This window comes from Blennius ocellaris (genome assembly GCF_963422515.1).
Source record: "Blennius ocellaris genome assembly, chromosome: 3".
NCBI classification, from domain to species: Eukaryota; Metazoa; Chordata; class Actinopteri; order Blenniiformes; family Blenniidae; genus Blennius; species Blennius ocellaris.
The window spans coordinates 11,792,692-11,813,656 of record NC_137652.1 but is presented as its reverse complement, the minus strand read 5'-3'; the positions used below and the strand labels follow the sequence as shown (position 1 = coordinate 11,813,656).

Sequence of the window (20,965 nt, the reverse complement as noted above, 5' to 3'; positions counted from 1 at the left end):
AGATAGTTCATCTTGTCAATATGAACAAAAATCTTTGAAGAATGTTTCCAGATGTTGCCTCATTGAATCTATGCAGTGAAGAACAAAAGGCAGTTCTGAAGGCAAAAAGGGGTCCAAACTGGTACAAGCACAAAGTTACCAGTGAGTGTAGTTCATAAAAGCATGAATGATTTGATACAATGGTCAGAATATACATTGCCATAAAAAAGTGAATATGATAATATAATAATATTTACTGAAGATGGTGTGGACAAAAACAAGAATCACACCACAAGGATCCAAAAACAACAACAGACAAACCAACTGAAGCTACATTTACACGTGCCCGGGTATTTACAAAAACTGATATTTCTCTGCATTTGGGCCTTGCATTTATATGGAAATGCAACTCCGAGGCCCCATAAACGATGATTTTTGAAAACTCCAGCCACTGTAGGCATTTAGAAGAACTCTGTCTCCGTTTGCATCTACAGAGGGTTCGATAGAGGTTTATGTCACAATCGACATCATCTGTTTGCAACCCATGTTTACAGTTTGAATGTTGTGACGAAAATGGATATAGTGAAAGCATTACTTGTTCTTGTGCTTTGTTTTATATTCTAACGTCACATTTAGGACTCCACTTGTTTATCGGTCCAAACAAACAAACTGTTTTGCTGAAAAAACAAGAAATAACTCTGATTAGCTATCATTGCTTCATCCTTCTTGTTACACTGCCCCCTACAGGTTTGGCATGCTCATCGTAGCGCTGAACCAGGTGTATATGTGGGTCCGTGTAAGTCAAGGTTTTTTTGGGGGGGAAACATAGAGGGGGGAATATCCATTTTCGTTAAAGCCCGGGTACGTGTACTGAGTGCTTTAAAAACACAAACTGAGAGGCAGGGCTGGTGAGACGCAGGTTGAAACACTTGAAGGATAGAGGAAGAGGAGCAAAACCATGAATAGAAACACAGTTTAGACATAAGAAACAAATCCCCCAAAAAGCAACAGAATCTCATACAATGTACCTTTTACTTTCACTTTCACTCTATTCATTTTCATCAGTGTTCAAACTCTAAACACGGGTCGCACACAGATGACGCTGATGGCGCTTTCGCTGCATATTGAGAGAGAGAGACAGCATCATTTAACCGTAACTCAAGCAACCGTGAGGAGAAAACACACAAGGGAGACAGGAACAACGGATGCGGGCCAAGAAAAGAACATAAGACTAAGGCCGTGACAAGTTGTGTCCATGCAGGTTTGTTTAAAATGCGAGTTGCAGTGGGAATAAAGGATATCTTGTCAGTTTTTTGGCCCCAGGTACTGTGTAAGGATGTGATGGATATATCAGCGATTTAAACAGCTTTTTCTGTTATTCTTATGATAATTTTATCTTCCTTTACTCCGTCAGACTGTTTTTCAATAATCGGTAACCTGGGATGGCCTCCTGTCAGCAGAGATATTCCCAACGACGACCTCAATAGACAAATGTGCACAAAAGCTGGAGAAGCAGCTGAGTTTTGTCGTAGGATCTTTTCCCCCTCAGCTGTAAACACGCTTCGAGACATGATGCGATCCCATGGATGACAAGGGTGGGAAACGTCAACAAGGCTATTGAGTTTCAGGATGTGTGATGCTGCGCAGAGCTGAAGTCCTGAAGAGAGTACGCCGTGAGTGTTATTAGCTAATGCATGTACGTCATCAAGGATCAAGTACCAAAATCATGTGCTCATCGGGTGTTACAGTAAATAAATATTACGTTACAGCTTTTCAGAGGATGTTTTTTTTCCCAAGGCTGCTGAAGGCTATTATCCCTCAGAGAGTCTGAATATGTATGAAATATTTCTACACTATGGCAACATGAATCAGTTTTAATCTGTGTAATCTTCAAAAGCATTATAGGACATTAAAACACAGGTTAAAGAACACAGTTTAGTAATCATTCACAAGAAAAGGCAATATTTGCTGAATTTAATGACACGTCAGAGCTGTGTAGTGATCAACACAATCACTCAGAGCAGCTACAAATGATGTACAGTACAATATGTTCTTACACTTTACAGCCTTGAGCACACATTGTGATATCACAAGAAGTCATTATAATGGCAGTACACAAGTAGGCTTCAGAATTATGCCTACATATTAAAACAAATAATAAAATAGAAAATCAAATACTTACGTGAAACCAGTAACCAGTTACCTGACCCTGTCGTAATAGTCAGACCTACTCTTTTTTGTGTGTGACAGTGAGCTATGTAGCAGCACCCTGAAACATCCTGGACAGTGTTTGTCAGTGGTAATTTAATACCTGGCATGCTTTAGTTCAGTAGTGAGGTTAAGCCAGAGGGCAGTGACCTCTGGATGATCTGTAAAAACTGTATGCACTCTTTGAAAAGAACCTTCATCTCAACTAAGTATGGAAGTGGTACGACTTCAAACATAGGCCGACAACATTTGATGCATGTCTGTATAACCCTCAGGGATCCACTGAAAACACTTAAAAAGGGCCTGATATCAGCTATCTCGGTCCAATATTTTTCAAAAGCAAGTCTGTTAAGCCATTCCTTCATCTCTTGCATGATGGAGGACATTCTGTATTATTCAGAGGTGAGCATGGCACACAGTTGAGAGTCTATTCTAATGGAAACAGCTCTGCATCCATACAACCAACTCATTAGTTATACATGGGGCAAACCAGGTCCCGAGGAGCTCTGAGAGAGCCTGGTGTGACGGAAAATGACAACACTGCTCTTTTAGAGTATTGCATAAGTAGAAAAATGCGTCAATAAACCCACAACAGACTATTGATGCCACACAAGAAAATGTGAATATGGCTTAAACTGGATAAAACTGAGCCTGTAACACTTTAAACTGTTTGCTGTCTGCGTTCTGAGCTTCAGTATACCCACTCACCTCAGCAGAGCGGTTCATCATTGATCTGTTCAGCACAGCTGAGTCAAAAGGAGCTCTGCAGTAAAAACTGTCTCCCCTCCCAAGACAATGACTGTGCAGATTTGCAATACAGATATGCACCAGAATCGGAAACTTTGCATGCCAGACTAAAAGTTTGTGCTCTGAAACAAAAACTCTACATGCATGCACAACATTGCATGTAAAGCAATGACAAGAAACACGTGACAAAAACCTGCACACATACACCCCGCTGTCTGTCACTGCCTCTGTCGCCTACTCACCTGCCAGTCGACTGTCTCGAGCCGGCTTGCTCAGCATGTCAAGGGCTCTGTAGGTGGAGGACCTGATGTGGTCACTGAAGGACCTCTGCAGCAGCAGCAGCCTCATGGAGCGAGACATGTCAGTAAGCATCCACGGGAACCCACCGACGGCAAACTTGCACCTCAATTTCACACCTGTTTCCGATCTTCTTATGTGCGTTCAATTCTGCCTTTTTTCCTCCGATCCTTGTAGTTCATAAAACACCGAGCAGACAGCTGATCTGAATATTTAAACAGTCATAATTTAACTATTTTCAAAATCTATCTGCCTTGTTTCTGTCTTCAGGTGGCGGTCTCTGTTCTCCCTCCTCTCACTCTATTCGTGTCTGGACTGTACACTCCCGTTTGCTGCAGCGAGCATCAGTGCGGTAACTGCTGGGACACATCCAGCCCGTGCTGCAATGCACTCATCTTCTATTCTGCCAGTATGTGTGTGTGCGCGCGCGTGTGTGTTAGTGTAAGTGCTTTCTGACACGAGCTCAGCCACTCTCTCTGAATATCTGAGTGCTTTGGAGTCACGACTAAGCTTTTTTTTTTTTCGTCATCTCTCACATCTATTTTTTTCTTTATTTCTTGCATCTTGTCATTGTCACCTTCCTCTTCACTCTGTTTACACCTGCCCAACCCTGTCTAGACACACGGTGCACCAATGCCAGTTATACAGCCTAATGCTCAAGCAGCCTGTTATAAATTCTCACCTGTCCTTGTCCACACGCACCTAAGACACCAGAAGAGAGTTGATAATGGCTGATGTGGGCAGACAAATAAATATAACTTTATAGCGAAAGAAATTACACCTAAATGTGAAAATTAACGTGAGGTGCCATTTCCTGTTTCCAAGCTTTAGAAAGAATAGAAAGTCTGCCTTTCCTGAGGACCCATGATAACAACCCGCCACTATGTAAAATGATCCAACTCACGACATGACTTTACTGTCAATATGCTGTTGTTGATAGAGAACACACTTGTACTGACACACATAAACAGAAGCTCAAGAGGATGCCAAGAGTTATGGCGAAATATGCACGTACAGTAAACCTTACACAACAAACATTAAGCGACTTAGATGGACAAAAACAAAATTGGACTCCATTGATCTGTTTAGGATCGATGAAACAATCACCACTCCTTCAGATCTCTAAGAAAGCTTGAAGAATACATACAGTAATTGTTAGATTGTGAGATATAAATACAAGTTTAGAAATTCACAAAACAATAGTGCACCTTACATTAAATTCCAAGTCTTACCTTCAACATAGTTCAACTTTTCTCAAGTGGAAGACAGAAGACCAAAAAAAACAAGGGCATGTGAGGCTAATTGGTCCACATTGGCAAAGATACATTCAAAATACAATATAATGACACCAACTTCTTGGAGCTTTGTTTTACTACAGTCTGACTATTTCTGTTTGAGGGTTTTGAACATTGTTATTCTGAACTTAGATAAGCACAAACTTACTATCAACCACTCCAAGCCACATTTGCAAACATAAATAAAACACATTGCAGATCACCATTACTATTACTTGTTAAAAATATGACTAGATTGTTAACCTCGGGTTAAAAAAACAACAACTTAAAACTGAAAATCTGGTTGAAATCTTGAATGCACATGTGTTCAGATGGATGACAAATCAACAGAAATTGCTTTCTATGATTTAAAGCAATGACTAAAACAACTAACTAACTGTTTCTGCTGTTTGGTGCTTGGCAGTAGTAGCTCACTGCTTTAACAAGTAAAGTTAACGTGCTTATTGCAGTGTGCTGATACCATTGTGCTCATCACAGCCAAATGACTTTATGGTCTCCCCAGGTTTACTGAGACTGATAAGGCAGGATTCCCGCGCTTTTACTTTTCACAGTCCTTGACTTTCATGCTGATTCAGTAGAAGCATGACCTCTTGAACCACATTGATAATGAGGGTTAGGATGTCATACAAGGAAGGCAAACATACATCAAAGCTATCAAATTTCCCTTGCTTTTTTCACCACACCTGTTTGAGTCATCTGAAATCCAAATCACACCACTGTTTTCATATGAGAGTGCGAGCTGTAACTCAGATGCTTGTATGCAAACCATCTGATTCAGTATTTGCATCTCGGCAGCATATCAGTGTACTTTCCCTCTCTGCCTCTTATATACCTGTGATAAGGGGGCAATACACAGATTGTGACCTGGTTACGAGGGTAAAATGTTTTCAAGGAAGGAGGACAAGTGAAAACAATGGTGTTCTGATACCTCAGGGAGGAACGTCTTGCCAAATGCCCCCATCTGTCAAACAAAAAGACTGCATGCCAGGACTGCATACCTATAACTGTGTCCATAAAGCAGAGGGAGGAGACAGTTACCTGCCAACACACTGACCCAGATATGAAAACACAGGGACAGGGATTAGGGAAGTTGGGAGGTGGTTTAGGAGGACTTCAAAGCGTGTATATAAACAGTGTGTGAGGGTCTACCATCAAAACGATTGACAAAAACAATGAACTGTGTGGTTCTTTACAGCGATGCCAAAAATGTGTCGGTGAGTAGAAGAATGTATGTGTGGGTGTGCCCAAGTGTGACTGCAATTGTGTGTACATCCCTTTGATGTGGCCATCTGCTTGAGGTCTTATTCTGTTATCAACCTTACACTCCTTCACACAGTCTGCCCTACTTTCCTGTAACTGCCGTCTCCCTATTTGACGCCTCCAATCTCCAGTGTTGTTGCGCAAAGGTAACAAAAAACAGGTCTTCAAGCAGGTGATTAAACACCCTGACACCTCGAGGTATCACATCTCAAAATAATCCACATCGACGTTACTTTAACATCAGCTGTCTGAGTTTCTCCGACACATTGTTAATTATGATGATGATCTCTCCCTGAGAAGCCAATAAGAAGAATAAACCAGTGACAGATTCTGCTGAGCCAAGACTGATTCATTAGCCTGGGGACAACTCAAGTATTTGTCTTTGGAACATTTACAATGTCTCAGTGAACCATGAAAAGGCCTTAGTGTCTGATCTCACATGACAAATACGTTCATGGGGATATAAATCTGAGGTGAAATGATAACAGCCTAAGTCGAAGCAGGAAAGGATTTCCTGATTGTCCAGGTACCTCCCAACACATCCTGTTTATGATAATGTAAACTAATCAGTGAGTAGTTGTGGTAAAAGTGCAATATTGTCACGATAGAAAGTTAAAACGTTTTTAAAGCTACCTGTGGTCTTATGTCTATGAATGGACAGTCTGAACTTGCTGAGAAATAGTGACTAAAACAAAATCTGCATACGTGATTCATGCATGGACACTTTATCTTGTTTGTGTTTGTGTTTGTGGCCATTTACAAAATGTTACTACATTATTGACGAGCATAAAGGGCACTTGGTGATTGTTACCACAAACACACAGAAGAAAAAAAAAAAAAACAACCTGAATGACAGAATGCATAGTTTTTTCTATCGATTTACAAATACCTTCTTTGGGAAGGATAATTTATTGAATTCAGAAGACAACCCTTCAGCCAAAAATGTGAAGAACAGATTGGTGTCTTGAAGAACAACAATTTGATTGACCAGTTGAATGAATCGAAAACTATGGAACACAATGCTTTATATGAGGGGATGCAAAAACATTAAGGACACTTGACATCAACTGATGGCCCAGCCTCCTTGGTAGTCCTTGTTTTAATGTGGCCCATTAAAAAAAGAAGAAAAAAAAGTGATTTTTGTTGTTGTTATTTTTTGGTTGTTTTTTTTAAGGCACTTGCGGTGGGTAAAAATGTTTTATGAAACAATTATTTTATTCTCCTGAAGTCAAGGTACAACATATTGTTTAGGATATAGTTGAAAGGGAACCTTTCCCTTTGAGCGGCACAAACAGTTTATTTATTATACTCTGTGATTAAAAAAAAAATAAAGATTGAACTGAAGCAAATCAAATCAAGCCAAAAAAAAAAAACAGCGCTAATTATATTTTTGTATACTTTCACAGCAGCTTTGCGATACTACCAAAACACGCTGATTTTAAGTGAGCTTCTTTATTTAAAATCAAATAAGGAAATCTACTCTTATCAGTAATACCTAGAATCCACAGGCAAGATGCTCCAGCTTGGTGTGACATGGTGAATTTCATTGTCATCGGTGTGTGAGTTTCTAAATGACTGTGAACAAATGGGTGAATTTTACTGACTCTGTAAAAACTGCTGGGACTGATGACGTGGTGATTCTGTTATTTAAGGAAAGTTATTTTAGAATTTAAAGGAAAATTGGTGGACGAGGTTGGGAAACACTGATGACAGATTCAATATGTAAATAAAAGCTATCATAGATAGGATGATATTTATATTTTAAAGCTCAAAGGTCAATAAATAACAGAGAAAATGTTCAGAAAGTTAAACAAGGACTCGTGACTAATTGTCTGTTCAGACTTCTTTCTTTAGGATGAGATAGACTTTCGTTGTTGTAACTCAGGGAGCAAAAACTAAAGTTCCTGTTGTAAATTCCCCCTTCATGCGGCGGTTTCCTGTGCAGGGCAGTGCAGCAAAGAAGATGGATACTCAAAGAAACAACCCTCAAAACATGCAAAGCAATGAGCCATGACTCAGAGAGAACCAGGAATAGTTTTGCTTTAGAAATGACTTTTCAGTCTTTGGTCAAATGTATTTCTGGAACAGAGGAACACTTACTGTCAGTCGGGATGATTCAAGAGGAAACCTGAGGAAACAGAAATCTCCAACATTTCCTAACTTTCTCAGTTTTAAAATATACCAGTATTCTACTAAGGTGGAAAGATTTGAGTCATCTATTCATATGATGAACAGACTGAACTGCATCTGTAGATGTACTCAGAAGTGTAAAACATAGGCTGGATGGACTCCAATTTGTTATATTACCAGCCTCCACACAGGAAGCTAGGGAGAGTGTGTCGAATGGTGGGGGGAGGAAGGGCTAGTCAGGAGGGGAAGACATGAGGCTGGCCTAGACAGACAGGGCAGGCCAGGAATGTGACCTTGCACAAACACAGTGACTCCTGTACGGCAATGGGCTGGCAGCAACAAAACGGGAGGAGGAGACTCAATCAAAGAGCAGGAATAAGTTGCAGAAAAACAAACATCGCTCATGAGCTATTATTGACTTGGCTACGGGCTGAAGGGGCTTCATTACATCTGTCAGAGCAACTCCTTGGGTCAGAGTGATGTCCTAGAAGGGTGCTTGGCTGCAAAGAGGTAATTCAAGTGTCAAAAAATGAGAAAAGCCAGTCATCGAGTGTGAATGCTCATGTCATGCTCATTCTCTGTGAGATTCTCTAAAAACTGGAGTGAAAAAGTGCCAATTTTTGAAAGCTGGGAATGTGGATCATTAAAGCCGAGATGCTCAGTCAGAGGATTTGAAGAAAAATATAGAGTCTTTGACAGCATCTGGGCTCTCTGGACTTTGTTTGCCTTGACGGAAAAATCTGGCAGCAAAATCAGACATGTGGGCTCACGGCTCTTATCCTGTATCCTGTACAATGAGGAATATACATGAATACTTTTTATTAGACAGAGTGTTAGTATAATGTCTATCCCCTAGATTAAAAAAGAGAACAACTGGTGATTGATTCACCTGGAGGTTTAATTTAAATTACACTTATACAATAAAGACCAATATGATAGACAAGGATGGCAGCACAAATTACTTTAACTGTGTGATATTGTCAACTCTTTTCAGAGATGAACATTGGTCAGATGCTTGCATCATTTACAAGGGAGATTTTTACATGTGTAATATTATGGTGATTAATTGCGGGATACCCAGAGGTCAGTGTTGAGGCCAACTGCTTCAAGAAATGGCCCAAATTCCAGTAAAACAATGAGGTACATGAAGGGCGAGGGAGAGAAAGGGAAACTTACAAAGAAATGATGAGGCCACTGGTTCACAGGAACCATTGACTCTTAAATGTCTGAGAGCTCCGCCCACACAGGATTTCACTGAGGGTGCGAAACCACATCCAGTTTCCTCTGTTTTCCTTCCCTCTTCCCACAGCCAGGGCGAGAGAGGCGATCAAGGAGTCCAGGTAAAAGGTCAGGCTTTAACCCTGCTGCTGGTTGGATGCCCATCATTGTGTTCTGTATCCCCACTGCTTTATATTTAGATCAGCGAGGCACAGCGTGTTGCCGCAAACCTCAAGTACCACCACGAAAAAACAACAACTATTCTTAGAATTGGGAATCTGTAAAGTGGGGTGTTGACAAGTTTCAGTAAGGGTGAGAAGGAGACTATTGCACAACTATTCTTTAACTGTTGTGTTCTGTGTATATAAGTGGAAATGTTGATGTGCTGATACTAAAAAGTTCTGGTATTTGGCACAAGCTTGTGTTATATGGTGTCACAATAATTAAATCTTTTAACATCTGGCTTAACTAGCCGGAGAGTGGTGATTGATTGTTACGATTAGGAGCTTGGTGCCTCTCTGTGTCAAGGCTGAATGCTGTACCGATGCTGTTTTTTTTTTCATTTCTCCCTGTTCAAAGACATCCTGTATGTATCGGGTGACTCTGTGTCTCTATAGAGCCAAGGTGTGAATCAATGTAAGTGTCTCTCTGTGTTTCCCCACATGATTGACTGGTGGCCTGCTCTTTTGGACACTGCAAGGTGGAACTGGCTCCAGTACCATTGGTCATCAACCCAATTTCAATCAAAAAGGCATTTTCAAATGGAAAGATAAAGTTATAGTATGGAATATGTGATATCCATTTTGGTATTTTGAGACACACAAATGTGTTTACCCTTTTATAATTAAATGAATTTGAAAAGTATCCCCCCCCCCCCCCCCCCCCCCGAGTATGTTATGCTGCAGCCACTGTTGCAGCCATTTAACAAGTTTATATACAATTTTGGGAAACTCGATCTGCAAACAAACAATATTCTCTCTCTTATTTATTTTAAACGTTGTTGTAATTTGAAAATCTAAACTCATATTGAGATCTAAAGACAATTATAGTCATGTCAGTGAGCAGCCACACTAAATATGTCTCAGTGGAAGACATTTGAAAAGCCAAACCTGTAATTAAGCCACCACAGATGAGAGCATTTGGAAATTACACAAACCACTGTCTTCTATGGTGATTTGTCTCATCCTGTCCTTTATTGTTTTCACTCACATCTCAAAAATAGGATACAAGGTCAGAAATACGCACTCACACCCTCTGAAGACTAAAGCAAAGCAGGTTGTGAAGCTTGACTTTTCGACGTGTAGCATAAATCTACTTAATCTACTCGTATCGCCAGGGGATTCAATGGATCGCTAATGTATCGTATCGCTGGGAGCGCATTGAGATTCGTATTGAATCGTTATCAGTGATAGAGATTCACATACCTAGTCCACAGACCACAAAATAATGTTTTTAGAGGGCTTTCCTTCCCCTTTAACTAACTAATAAATGAACACTGTGGTATTAAATTTATATAAAACATGGGAATAATCTGATTGATATATAATGTGTCTTATTAGTTTGTTGTTGTTGGGGTTTTTTTTTATGACATTGCATGAACTATACCCAACTGAGAATGTGGCAAGATTGTGACATGCAATGTTGCGGTCTTATATGGTATGCAGTGCAGTATGACTTATTTCATTCCAATGTGTGACAGGTACACAGCAGGATCATTAAATGTCAGGCTGTGACTTGAGTTGTTGGAGTTATAATTGCAGCAGAAGGCACACCATTTTTGTGTGCAAAACAGCCGTGACACTGACCACTCACTGAGGTACCCCCACCGCTGCAGGGGGGGTCATCAAGCCTGCCATTACAGAATGCAGACAGTGGAAACTTTTGGCTGACTGCTGGTGTGCTTCCGTTGTCACGCAGATAGTAAAATTAACCATGAATGAACCGTCTTTTATGGCGGGGCACCAGGAGCCTTCAGGCTGTGGTGCGTGATGTAACACTGTCACAAATGTGTCATTCCCAGGGGCTAAAATGGTGGCAATACAGAGAGAGCTTTGAAGTGTCACAATGAACACTGGGCTTTGTGCTCCACCAAAAACCTCCGCCAACTCTCTTGCACCCCCCCCCCCCCCCCCACCACTTGTCTCACTGCAGGGTTCTGGGTTCCATCACAGAGATGCAGACATGGAGGTTACATAACTTGCTTACGGGGAGTCCAACTGATTGACATGAAGAGAAATGACCGAGAAAGCCTGGCCCTTTTGAAGTCAGCAGTACATTTCTTTAGAGTTTGCCACCTTGTAAAACAACATGGGGAAAAGCCCTTTCCCCCCCCCAAAAGGTACCACTCATATATGCACATAACAAACAAACGCACACTCAAGGCCAAGCACGTTGACAACTTCTGCACATTTCCCATGAAAGGTTTCCCGACTGTGGCAGTAATTAGAGGCACAGACTGAGCGAGAGCATGAGTGAGGACTCCCATCAGGATCTGAGACAGCAGGGGACAATATGAAAGCCTCATCCCCACGTCCAACCACCTCTCTTGTATTGTTTACGGACAGGCTGACGACACGGGGGGGTGTTTAATGAACAGAGCTTCCCCGCTGCCTGTCTGAAAGTAGGTCTGTCCATCCATAGTTTCCTGATGACCCTGCGCATTATCAGCAGACTGCTGACAGAGAGGCCGGAGCCAGAAGGGAGGCAGCAGTCATTACACATTGAGCCTGTTCTTCAGATCAATTCATACTAAAGTGTACAAAGTGGATGGCAGCATGCATTCAAAGAAACGACCAAACAAAGGAGCCTATTCACCATAATACAGTCATGGAGACATTGCAAATTAAATGGCAACTGTCACTTGTATAAAACATTCACATTTACGAGGTTTTCTATAAGGAAATATTTGCAAATTTTCCATTTAGATGATTTATGCTATTGTTGCTATACTTTGGCATACTGGATTTCCATTTATTGATTGATTTTTTTTTTTGTGTACAGAGGAGGGTGAATGAGGGCAAAAGGTAAAAATGAGGGAAGAGTTCAAATGTTTTGCACACCAGACTCGACATCCAGTCTGGCTCTTATCTTTCAAAGGCGACAGGCTTGATGTTTGAGCAGATGAGTCTCAGATCTTATCTCCGTCACCAACCCATTCCAAATAACTCATCTGATGTGCTCGCCAGCCAGTTATCAATCATACGCGGTCACAAAATCTCCTCTCATTTGACACCAGTTAACCCCCCCTCCCCGACAATGTCTCATATGACAAAACAATAAGAACAAAAAGGGAAATGCTTCCACCAATGTCAAGATTCTGATCTCACCTCCCATAAACAAATTGCGTATATGGGGGTGAAAAAGTAACAAGGACTTACCGGCATTTTCTTTTTCAGGAATGACCGAGGTGTTCTGTGAAAGAGAGGAGAAAAATGGATTAGATTGGAGATGGTTGTGTTATGATGCATCGCCCTAATGTTTGATGTCATGCAGTGATTCACACTCAGGAAAATACAGAAAAAGCCCAGTCAGATCCAATAACCAACCAATTTTGAAACACATCAAGTATTGATATTGCCCCCACTGACTGCATATTAATCTCTTTGTATACTTTTCTTATTAACCAGTACATGTGTTCTTCCATTATTCTAAATCTGAATGTACAACAAGAAAAACCAATAAACAGAACATAGAAACAAGTTTTTGTTTTGTTGATATTTGTGATTTTCTGTTAGCTGATGGGTGTTCTGACTGTAATTGAAGGTTGTCATTACTCAAGAAGACAGACTTATCTTGGGGGATCCTTATTATCCAATTCTTTCTAAGTATACTGTCATCTATTACAGAAAATGCAGCATATACTTACAACACAATGACAATAAAAAAAAACCCCTGTTGAGTCACGGAATGCTGTTGCTACAACCGTACACATAGTTTTCTGCTGTGCAGACGTTTTAATAACTGCTCATAGCAGATAAGAAACCCACCAGAGATTTCTGCACAAATATCACATCATTACAGGTCTGAGAGCACAGCACATTCTCCAGTGAGTCACTGTTGATTCAGCTCTTGCGTAGATAGTCTGGATAGGCATTACCAACTGAATCATAACAGGGTTTGTAGCTATAGTAGATTCTCCTCGTTCTGAGTACTTAATATTTCCTTCTTTGGGTTTGTTGTAGGTTTTTAGAAAAATACTACAGCATCAACACAATGTTTTCAAGAAAAATAAAGTGTATGTGATGCGTATGTGCGTATATGTGTGTGTCTGTTGGAATGCAGAGGTCTTCCTTATGGCTGACTTTTGACCTCAGGGTCTTTGGCTGATCTCCACGCCCTGATCTGTTTTAATCCACACTCTCCTCGAACAGATCAGACCAAGTAAAAAAAAAAAAGAGAGAGAGAAAAAAAGAGACACTTATTAAAAAAATATGTGTTCGTCAATATAATTTAAATTCTTTCCTCTGATATTTCCATTAAGGGAAAACCTGACCTATGTCTTTTTTAGCCTCAAGCATATTTGAACCATTTCACAATCTTGTGGTCTGACGACTTCATCCTCAACACTTCAAGCTTTGTGTGTAGCAAAAGCGCCTAAAATGACAGTCTGAGTTGAAGGCTGTGTTCACACTTGTGGTGTGGTTGGATGATTCAGACCAAAGTTACATAAAAAGAACATTTGTGCTCTTGTCTGGTGCGGCTTGCACTCACACTGGCATGCCTGACGTTAAACCCAAAAGATGTGAAGGGAACAAATGCACAACAGCTGTCAAGGCATACAATCTGCAAAATGACTTCCACGATTTCCACAGCAAGGCAATGTGCTGGCTGAATGTACGCCATTGATGTGGGATCCTCATGATGGTATTTCTACCAACTAAGACCTCACCGGCGCCCCAAAATATTTATAAAGAAGCTACAAAAGCAGTAGTGATCCCTCCGTTGCAATCTCTATTTGGTCCATTTAAGCATTTTTGGTCAGTGTAGTTTAGTTTCACTCAAAGTGGATTTAATAGCTGCTTTTTAAAAGAGATTGAGAGTGAAAAACACCTGAAACCGGTCGTAGTATCTGAACCACAAAAAAAAGGTCTTCTGAGAGAAGGAATACCCACAGTATTTATACTAAACAGGGGTCAGTGGCGCTCCAGCGGTTAGAACAGTGAGCCTGTTGGGTTCTGATCCACTCATCATAAATCCCACTGAGAGCTATGCCAAAAACACAACTGGTGTAAAACTTGTGCCGAATTGATTATACAGATTACAGACCACTGCATTGACCTTGAAGGTGAGCAGTGATGCCAGTAACAAGTTAATTAGTAACGTGTTACTCTTATATGACCACTTTTTTTCCAGTAACGAGTGATCGAACACGTTACTTTTTCCAAACCAGTAATCAGACTAAAGTTACTTGTCCAAGTCACTGTGTGTTACTCTTGTAGCATACAATCAAATTATAATCACAATCAATTAAAGCATGAATAAAACCTTTCTTATTAAAGCCATTTTTCCTGAAAGCATCCACACGTTCCCTACGTCCATCTTTACATCCTCTGGTATCTACTATATATAGATATACCATTGACATGTACTGTTTAGGAAACGCCAGTGTACTCTCCGTGAACACTTGAGTGACAAGTATATATGTACTAACACAGTATTTTCTTATCTTAGCATTTTCACAAGAATTGTTTTTTCCTATCAGAAACATTTTCAGCACACACCCTTTGTAATTATTTTGGAAATGGGATTATAATTCAGAGAAGTATTTTCAACATCCCACTATGGATATCTGCGATTTCTTGGAAATATCCCTGTGAGATAGAAAATCTTGCAACAAGATAATTTCTCATCTTCGTGACAAGCACAAAGCAGCTTCTATGATTGTGCACTTTCTCTTTCATAGTCAGATAGAGACTATACAAAAATAGACCATGAATTATACATCCCTTGCCTCTCAAATATCAAGAGAGCCTTTATATTTTACAATGAGTCACCCCAAGTATGTCTGGAGAGAAGGAACACAATGGCTGCTCTCACACATGAGTTTGTTTTTGTGAACATGCTGGCCGATTAACGGAGGATAAATGTGATGTCTTGATCTTATCTGCTTTTCTTGAGATTTTTTTAGGTGCCGGTGCGTGAGCTGTCTGCACACACATACCTAATCTGAAAAACCACACAATTTCACCACTAGAGTCCTATCTGAGGCATGTTTTTTTATCTAGGCATCCGTACGTGAGTGTGTATTTACGCATTGTGCATGCTAACACAGCACTGAATCACTTAACAGGTCATATTTTAGTGGCGACATCCCTCTGTGGACTAACTGCATCGCAATGTACTTCTGATTAATGACCTAAAAAAGACACCAGGGAGAAGACAAGACTCCTACTCACTCCTCTTTCACTAAATCACCAGCACAAACAGAACAGCAGCAAAGAGAAGAAATCACAGACAGATATAATCAGTCCTGTTTCAGCTGTTACTCATGCGACTTTGCTTGTTCAGTCACAGTGTCGTTGCTGCATTTTCTTGTGAATCTCAAATACAATCAATGATGTGAGACTCGACTAAAATAACCTACCTTGTTTGTGCTGTTGATATTAGATGAATATGATTTATTTTTTGGCTCTTGTTGAATGAGATGAAGTACAGCTTTCCTTAGTTTTATTTTTTATTTTTTATTTTTTTAAATAAAACTACCATGAGAAGTGACTGCATTCATAATATTACCTCTGCCAGGAGAATATTTGATGTATTGTGTTAACATGGGCCAAAAGGTGAAAGAAACACCAGCTAATTTACATAATTGACCAAGGAATTGATATTGGAAACGGCATCAAACACAGAGTCCTTTTAATCAATAAGAACCGTGGATTTACCAATAGAAGTTGCTCGATGTGGGGCAGCCGAGAGCTTAAGCAGGGTCGTAGGAACGTCATAAACAATATTTGATTTATGTGCTGCATTTTACTGCTGCATCTTACATGATATGCATGAGCGTACACACAACAATGTGACGGCTGCTTTGCAAGGGGCTCCCAATGGGAGCAACTTGGAATTCAGTGTCTTTCCCAGGAACACTTCGACACATGGACACGACAAGCCTGGGAATTCAACCAACAATGCTTGACCACCATAGCTGCTGTCGCAATAAAGAACTGAGGGTCAGGGAGATGCTATTTCCTATCATGATGATGTCTAAATAAAACATTTTTAGAACATAATTTTAATGGAAGAAATTAAATTTTTGTGGGGCGACTAAGGGTCAGTTGGTAGTGGATTGTTTGTCAATTGGAATGTTGCCAGTTGGATTCTCCACCTGTCTATCTGTTAAACTTTCCTTCATCAATACTGCGTTTTTTTTTTTATTTCTTTGTTAAGCACTGTAAATTGCCTTGTGTCTGAATGGTGATTTATAAATATATTTGCCCTGCCTTGCCTTGCACCCCAAATTGCTCCTAATGAATGGAATAAGCGCCTTGCGGTGTAAAACATCAAAAAAGTGTAATTGTTACAGAAGTTTCAGAAAACATGAAAATAATTTAGCGATATTTGAAAGTGACATATAGTTAGCACATGAAGAATTACGTTTTGTATCGCTTAAGCATCAAAACAGCCATTAACGAAAACAAATTATGATGAAACAATCTTGAGTGTGTTGCACAAGTGTTGCACTCAACCAAAAACCACTACTTGGCATTAGAGGCAGCATGTGCATTATGAGTTGGGGGGATGAGAGAGCTTAATATGATGTACCTGTGTTTTTATATATTACTATGCTATGTTTAAAGAGCATCAGTTGGAGAGTTCTTTCTCCACACTGTCATACAATGATTTAAAAAACCCATCCATCTGTATCGTCATCTACATCTACATCTACATCTACAAAAAGAACCTAAAAGAATAGTATCATTATGGGAGGTCTGAGTGAGTTCTCTGCTTAGCACTAACTAGACATTGCTGTTCACCTTTCCTATTGTGTAAACACCACACCACGGGTTCCTGTCAATGACCCATGAAGTCACTCACACATAGTGTAAATCTCACCTCCACATAATCTCGTGTTTTCCCTCATAATAGCAATTACAGAGGAATACATCTGAGTGAGAGACCACAGAGAATAAGAAGAATGTGAGTGACTGGGTACCAGTCAGTAACACTGTTTTCATAGCACCACGGTCACATATTTTCTTGATGTTTGCCTCCGCTGCCCTTGGCATGCCACAGTGCAGGTTGTCCCAGTGTGGGGCTGTTCGGATCCCGTCAAGTGTCCACTAGGAAACGCCGGCTGCGCAGCACAAGCGTCAGCTGCCTCATTTACTGCCACTAATTTACTGGAAGTGGGTTGTGTTGGGGCACAGGGGGTATGGTATGTGCTTGTGTGTGTGTGTGTGTGTGTGTGTGTGTGTGTGTGTGTGTGTGTGTGTGTGTGTGTGTGTGTGTGTGTGTGTGTGTGTGTGTGTGGGTGTGTGTGTGTGTGTGTGCGTGTCATGGCCTGTAAGTGTTTATGCCTGCATGATTTCTCACTGTAGGGTTATTATTGTCATTTCCTGTAGCAAGCACTTTAGCAAAGTGGTTTCCTCACAACTCATTTATTTTCATAAGATTCTCCACAAATCTTGTAGTACAACTTTGAAGTGTATTTCGGCTGCGTATTTGACTTTGAAATCGGCAGAAGTGAGAAAAATAACAAAAAGTCTTTCACTCCTGAGCTGTTGCACTGGTCGAGGGAGTGTTAATGGCTGACAATGAAAAACAGAAAGAAAGTGTAATTTACTTAAATTATTTGTGAAAACTTTAATGCAAGTATTAAATATTGTTTGATCCATTGCTTTAAAAAGTTATACAAGTGATATTTTGACAACATGTCACCTGCAGACAAAATCATCAAGACAAAGAAGTTGGTCTTGTGTTATAAATATTGAAAAAGCTGATTGGACTTTAAGCAATGTTGCTATACCACATAACTCTAATTGACCAATGTAATTATAAAATGTATAGGATTGCATTCCTATTCTATATGATCACTTTCCTTTTGTGATCACTTTCCTTAACTCGTGCTTTAAAAAGTGGTGATTGTCAAATATGTACTTGAGTTTAAGATCCAGTACAAGTCACAAATACTTCTCTCAGTGATCGATGCTGTGTTGTGTGCCGCTGCACACACACGCGTTTTCGGTGTACGTTAGTTGAATACGTTAAGCTCGCCACTGACATGTGGCTCCTGCACAACAAACTCAAACAGTCCACCAAACATGTTTCAACCCCACAGCCAATTGCCTCTCATCCCCATCCCCCCTTCAGCACTGCAGCTGCTGATGTGTGTGTGTGTGTGTGTGTGTGTGTGTGTGTGTGTGTGTGTGTGTGTGTGTGTGTGTGTGTGTGTGTGTGTGTGTGTGTGTGTGTGTGTGTGTGTGTGTGTGTGTGTGTGACCACCCATGGTCTGCACTGGCCAAGGATTAGGGGGCTCAGTCTAACCCAAACCTTTCTCCCCGCCACTTAAGGCAAATGGCTAAATTGGTGCAGATGGCTTATGGTCAGGAAAGCTAGCGTCTCTGGCACAAGATGTATAAGGTAACTGTGCAGTGTAGAGAAGGGAGACGTGTGTGAGGGTGCGTGCACACCCGTTCAGGAACCCTTGAGATGTTATCTGGAGCTCATTTTTTGTTTTTGACTGCCATGAATGTGCTCTTTCTGCCCTGCATTTACAAAGGAATTTATTTTCCATGCTCTGTCGACCCAAGGGTGCACGTGCGCGGGGAAACGTGGGAAACAATTTCATTTTCGCCTTCTCCTTGAGGCAAAGTCTTATCCCACCCCCACGACACGGTCTCTAAACCCTTCGGAGTTTCTTCCTTGCATCCCCTTTCCACATTTTAATCATCTCCATATGTCATAGCTGGCGTGTGTCAACAGGAAGTGATGCGATGACTTGGTGTAATGATGCATTGGAACATTTCCTGCTGAAAAAGGTGCATTAGTGTCCAGATGTTGGATTTTACAGCTATTTGAAAAGCAAACAACTCTGAACGAAACTTGAGTCCTTCAAAATGTCTTTGGTAACAATTTTTGACATTCAGTGCAACAATAGATGTTATCAGGCTAATGATTTTACCTTATACACTTTGAAAGATGCGCACAGGCAGAAACACAGACTGGTTTCATTGCTCAACCTTGAGCCATGAGTTATGTTGCGCGGCGATGTCAACACAGACTGACAACGGTGGCTGAGATGCAAACCAAATCAACAGCCTCTAGTTTCAGGCCGTGTCTGGAGGGCTTTAGTGCTGGACCCCCGGAGCAAACACAGTGAGGCGTTGACGGGCTCCTGGAGTCCATGACGAGACAATAGTTTAACTTTTCTGACCACAAAACTTTTCCTCTCAAAGACAAACTGAATAGTACTTACAACTTTGCACTCTCGTCAATCACATCATATGTGCCGGCACGAATTAAATATGTGGAAAAAAAATATCTTTTCACTTTTGAGGGGTTGAGACTGTGCAATAAAAACAAGATTGACAATTAGTTTCTATGAAAGAGTCAAGTTGTTGTTTCACTTCAAATAATTGTAAAAGAAAATATAATTTAACGTGTTTTGGGTGGAAATTGGCGAAAGAAAAGGATTACAAAGTTAAAATAGTCGACATATATCTAAAATTGAGACGTTTACATTGTCAATAATTAAAAAGACATAAAAGTATATCAATACTGTCATAAAGTTAAATATATCACAATTTAGACAATTTAAACCCGAGCTTACAAAGTACAGAAACCAGCGAGACGACTACATGATGACCAATAGTAACCTACAGTATAATTAAATGGATTCTCCTTACATTAACAAAAAAAACCCCACCTCTAATAGAAACAGTCAGTATGATGAGAAAAATCAGCCAATTGGAAATACAAAACCACATTGAGAAGTTATTTGATCTTTAAAACAGGCAAAATATTAACAAAAACAAAAGTGTCAGTGTAAATGTATCAAAAGGCGGAATGAAGGCCTTTGTTTGAACATGAAATATGATCAACCCCCCCCCCTCCTTTTTAAGTCCTCTCTACACAGAAAGCCAAATAAAGGTTACATGTAGGGTCAATGTGCTCTGTAAACACAGGATTGTTTTGTTTTTAATTTTTATTTTACAACTGCAGAATTCAGTGGCGACACAAGTTGGATGAGAAGTTTAAAAACAACTTATTGAACCGCACAAAACAGTTTTCCTCACTCTGACGCAATCTCTGTACACACTGAGACGAAATGCGTCACCTGTTCCCGCTCACCAAGTTGAATTCGTGGCTTAAGGACCAGAGGTAATAGGGATAAGCTTTACGATCCTAACTGCACTAACAATGCAAGCCTGTGGATTAGCCGCTGACATTTTTGGGGGGAGAAAGCATGGAGTGGGTTAACAAGAGGGATTAGACAGTCCTCCGTGGAAGAGAGTGGCGGCTCCATAGCAGCACTGTGGCAGAAACACAGACTCACTGACCTGCCAGACGGACCGGTCGGCCAGACTTTGCTGGGTCACTGTTTTGTAACGTTACTGAATATCCTTCCTGTTTACTCTCCACTTTAGAGGGCACGACGGTGAGTAAAAGCAGGTCAGTGAAGTCCTGGATGTTTGATGCCTAAACTAATCATCGTTCAGGTACAGTTTCAAATGCTGCAATAACATGTTTGGCTATAAACACAAAACAAACACATAAACTCAATGTGGATGATGCCACATTCCGGGAGAAAAAGAAGTGAGGGCAGATATGATGAATTGGCTAAACCACTCAAGTGAGGTAATAAAACTCCCAAGGCAACGCTTTCAAAACTGAAA

At 40.5% G+C, this 20,965-nt stretch overlaps 1 protein-coding gene across 1 annotated transcript in view; it reads right to left on the bottom strand.

The window, feature by feature from the left end:
• Window positions 1-20,965, bottom strand: part of dlc1 (DLC1 Rho GTPase activating protein) — an 80,215-nt gene that overhangs the window by 44,946 nt on the left and 14,304 nt on the right. Inside the window, exon 5 of the mRNA XM_080519949.1 lies at window positions 12,512-12,545. Within this exon, the coding sequence (XP_080376075.1) occupies window positions 12,512-12,545 (34 nt within the window). The remainder of the gene's footprint in view (window positions 1-12,511; window positions 12,546-20,965) is intronic.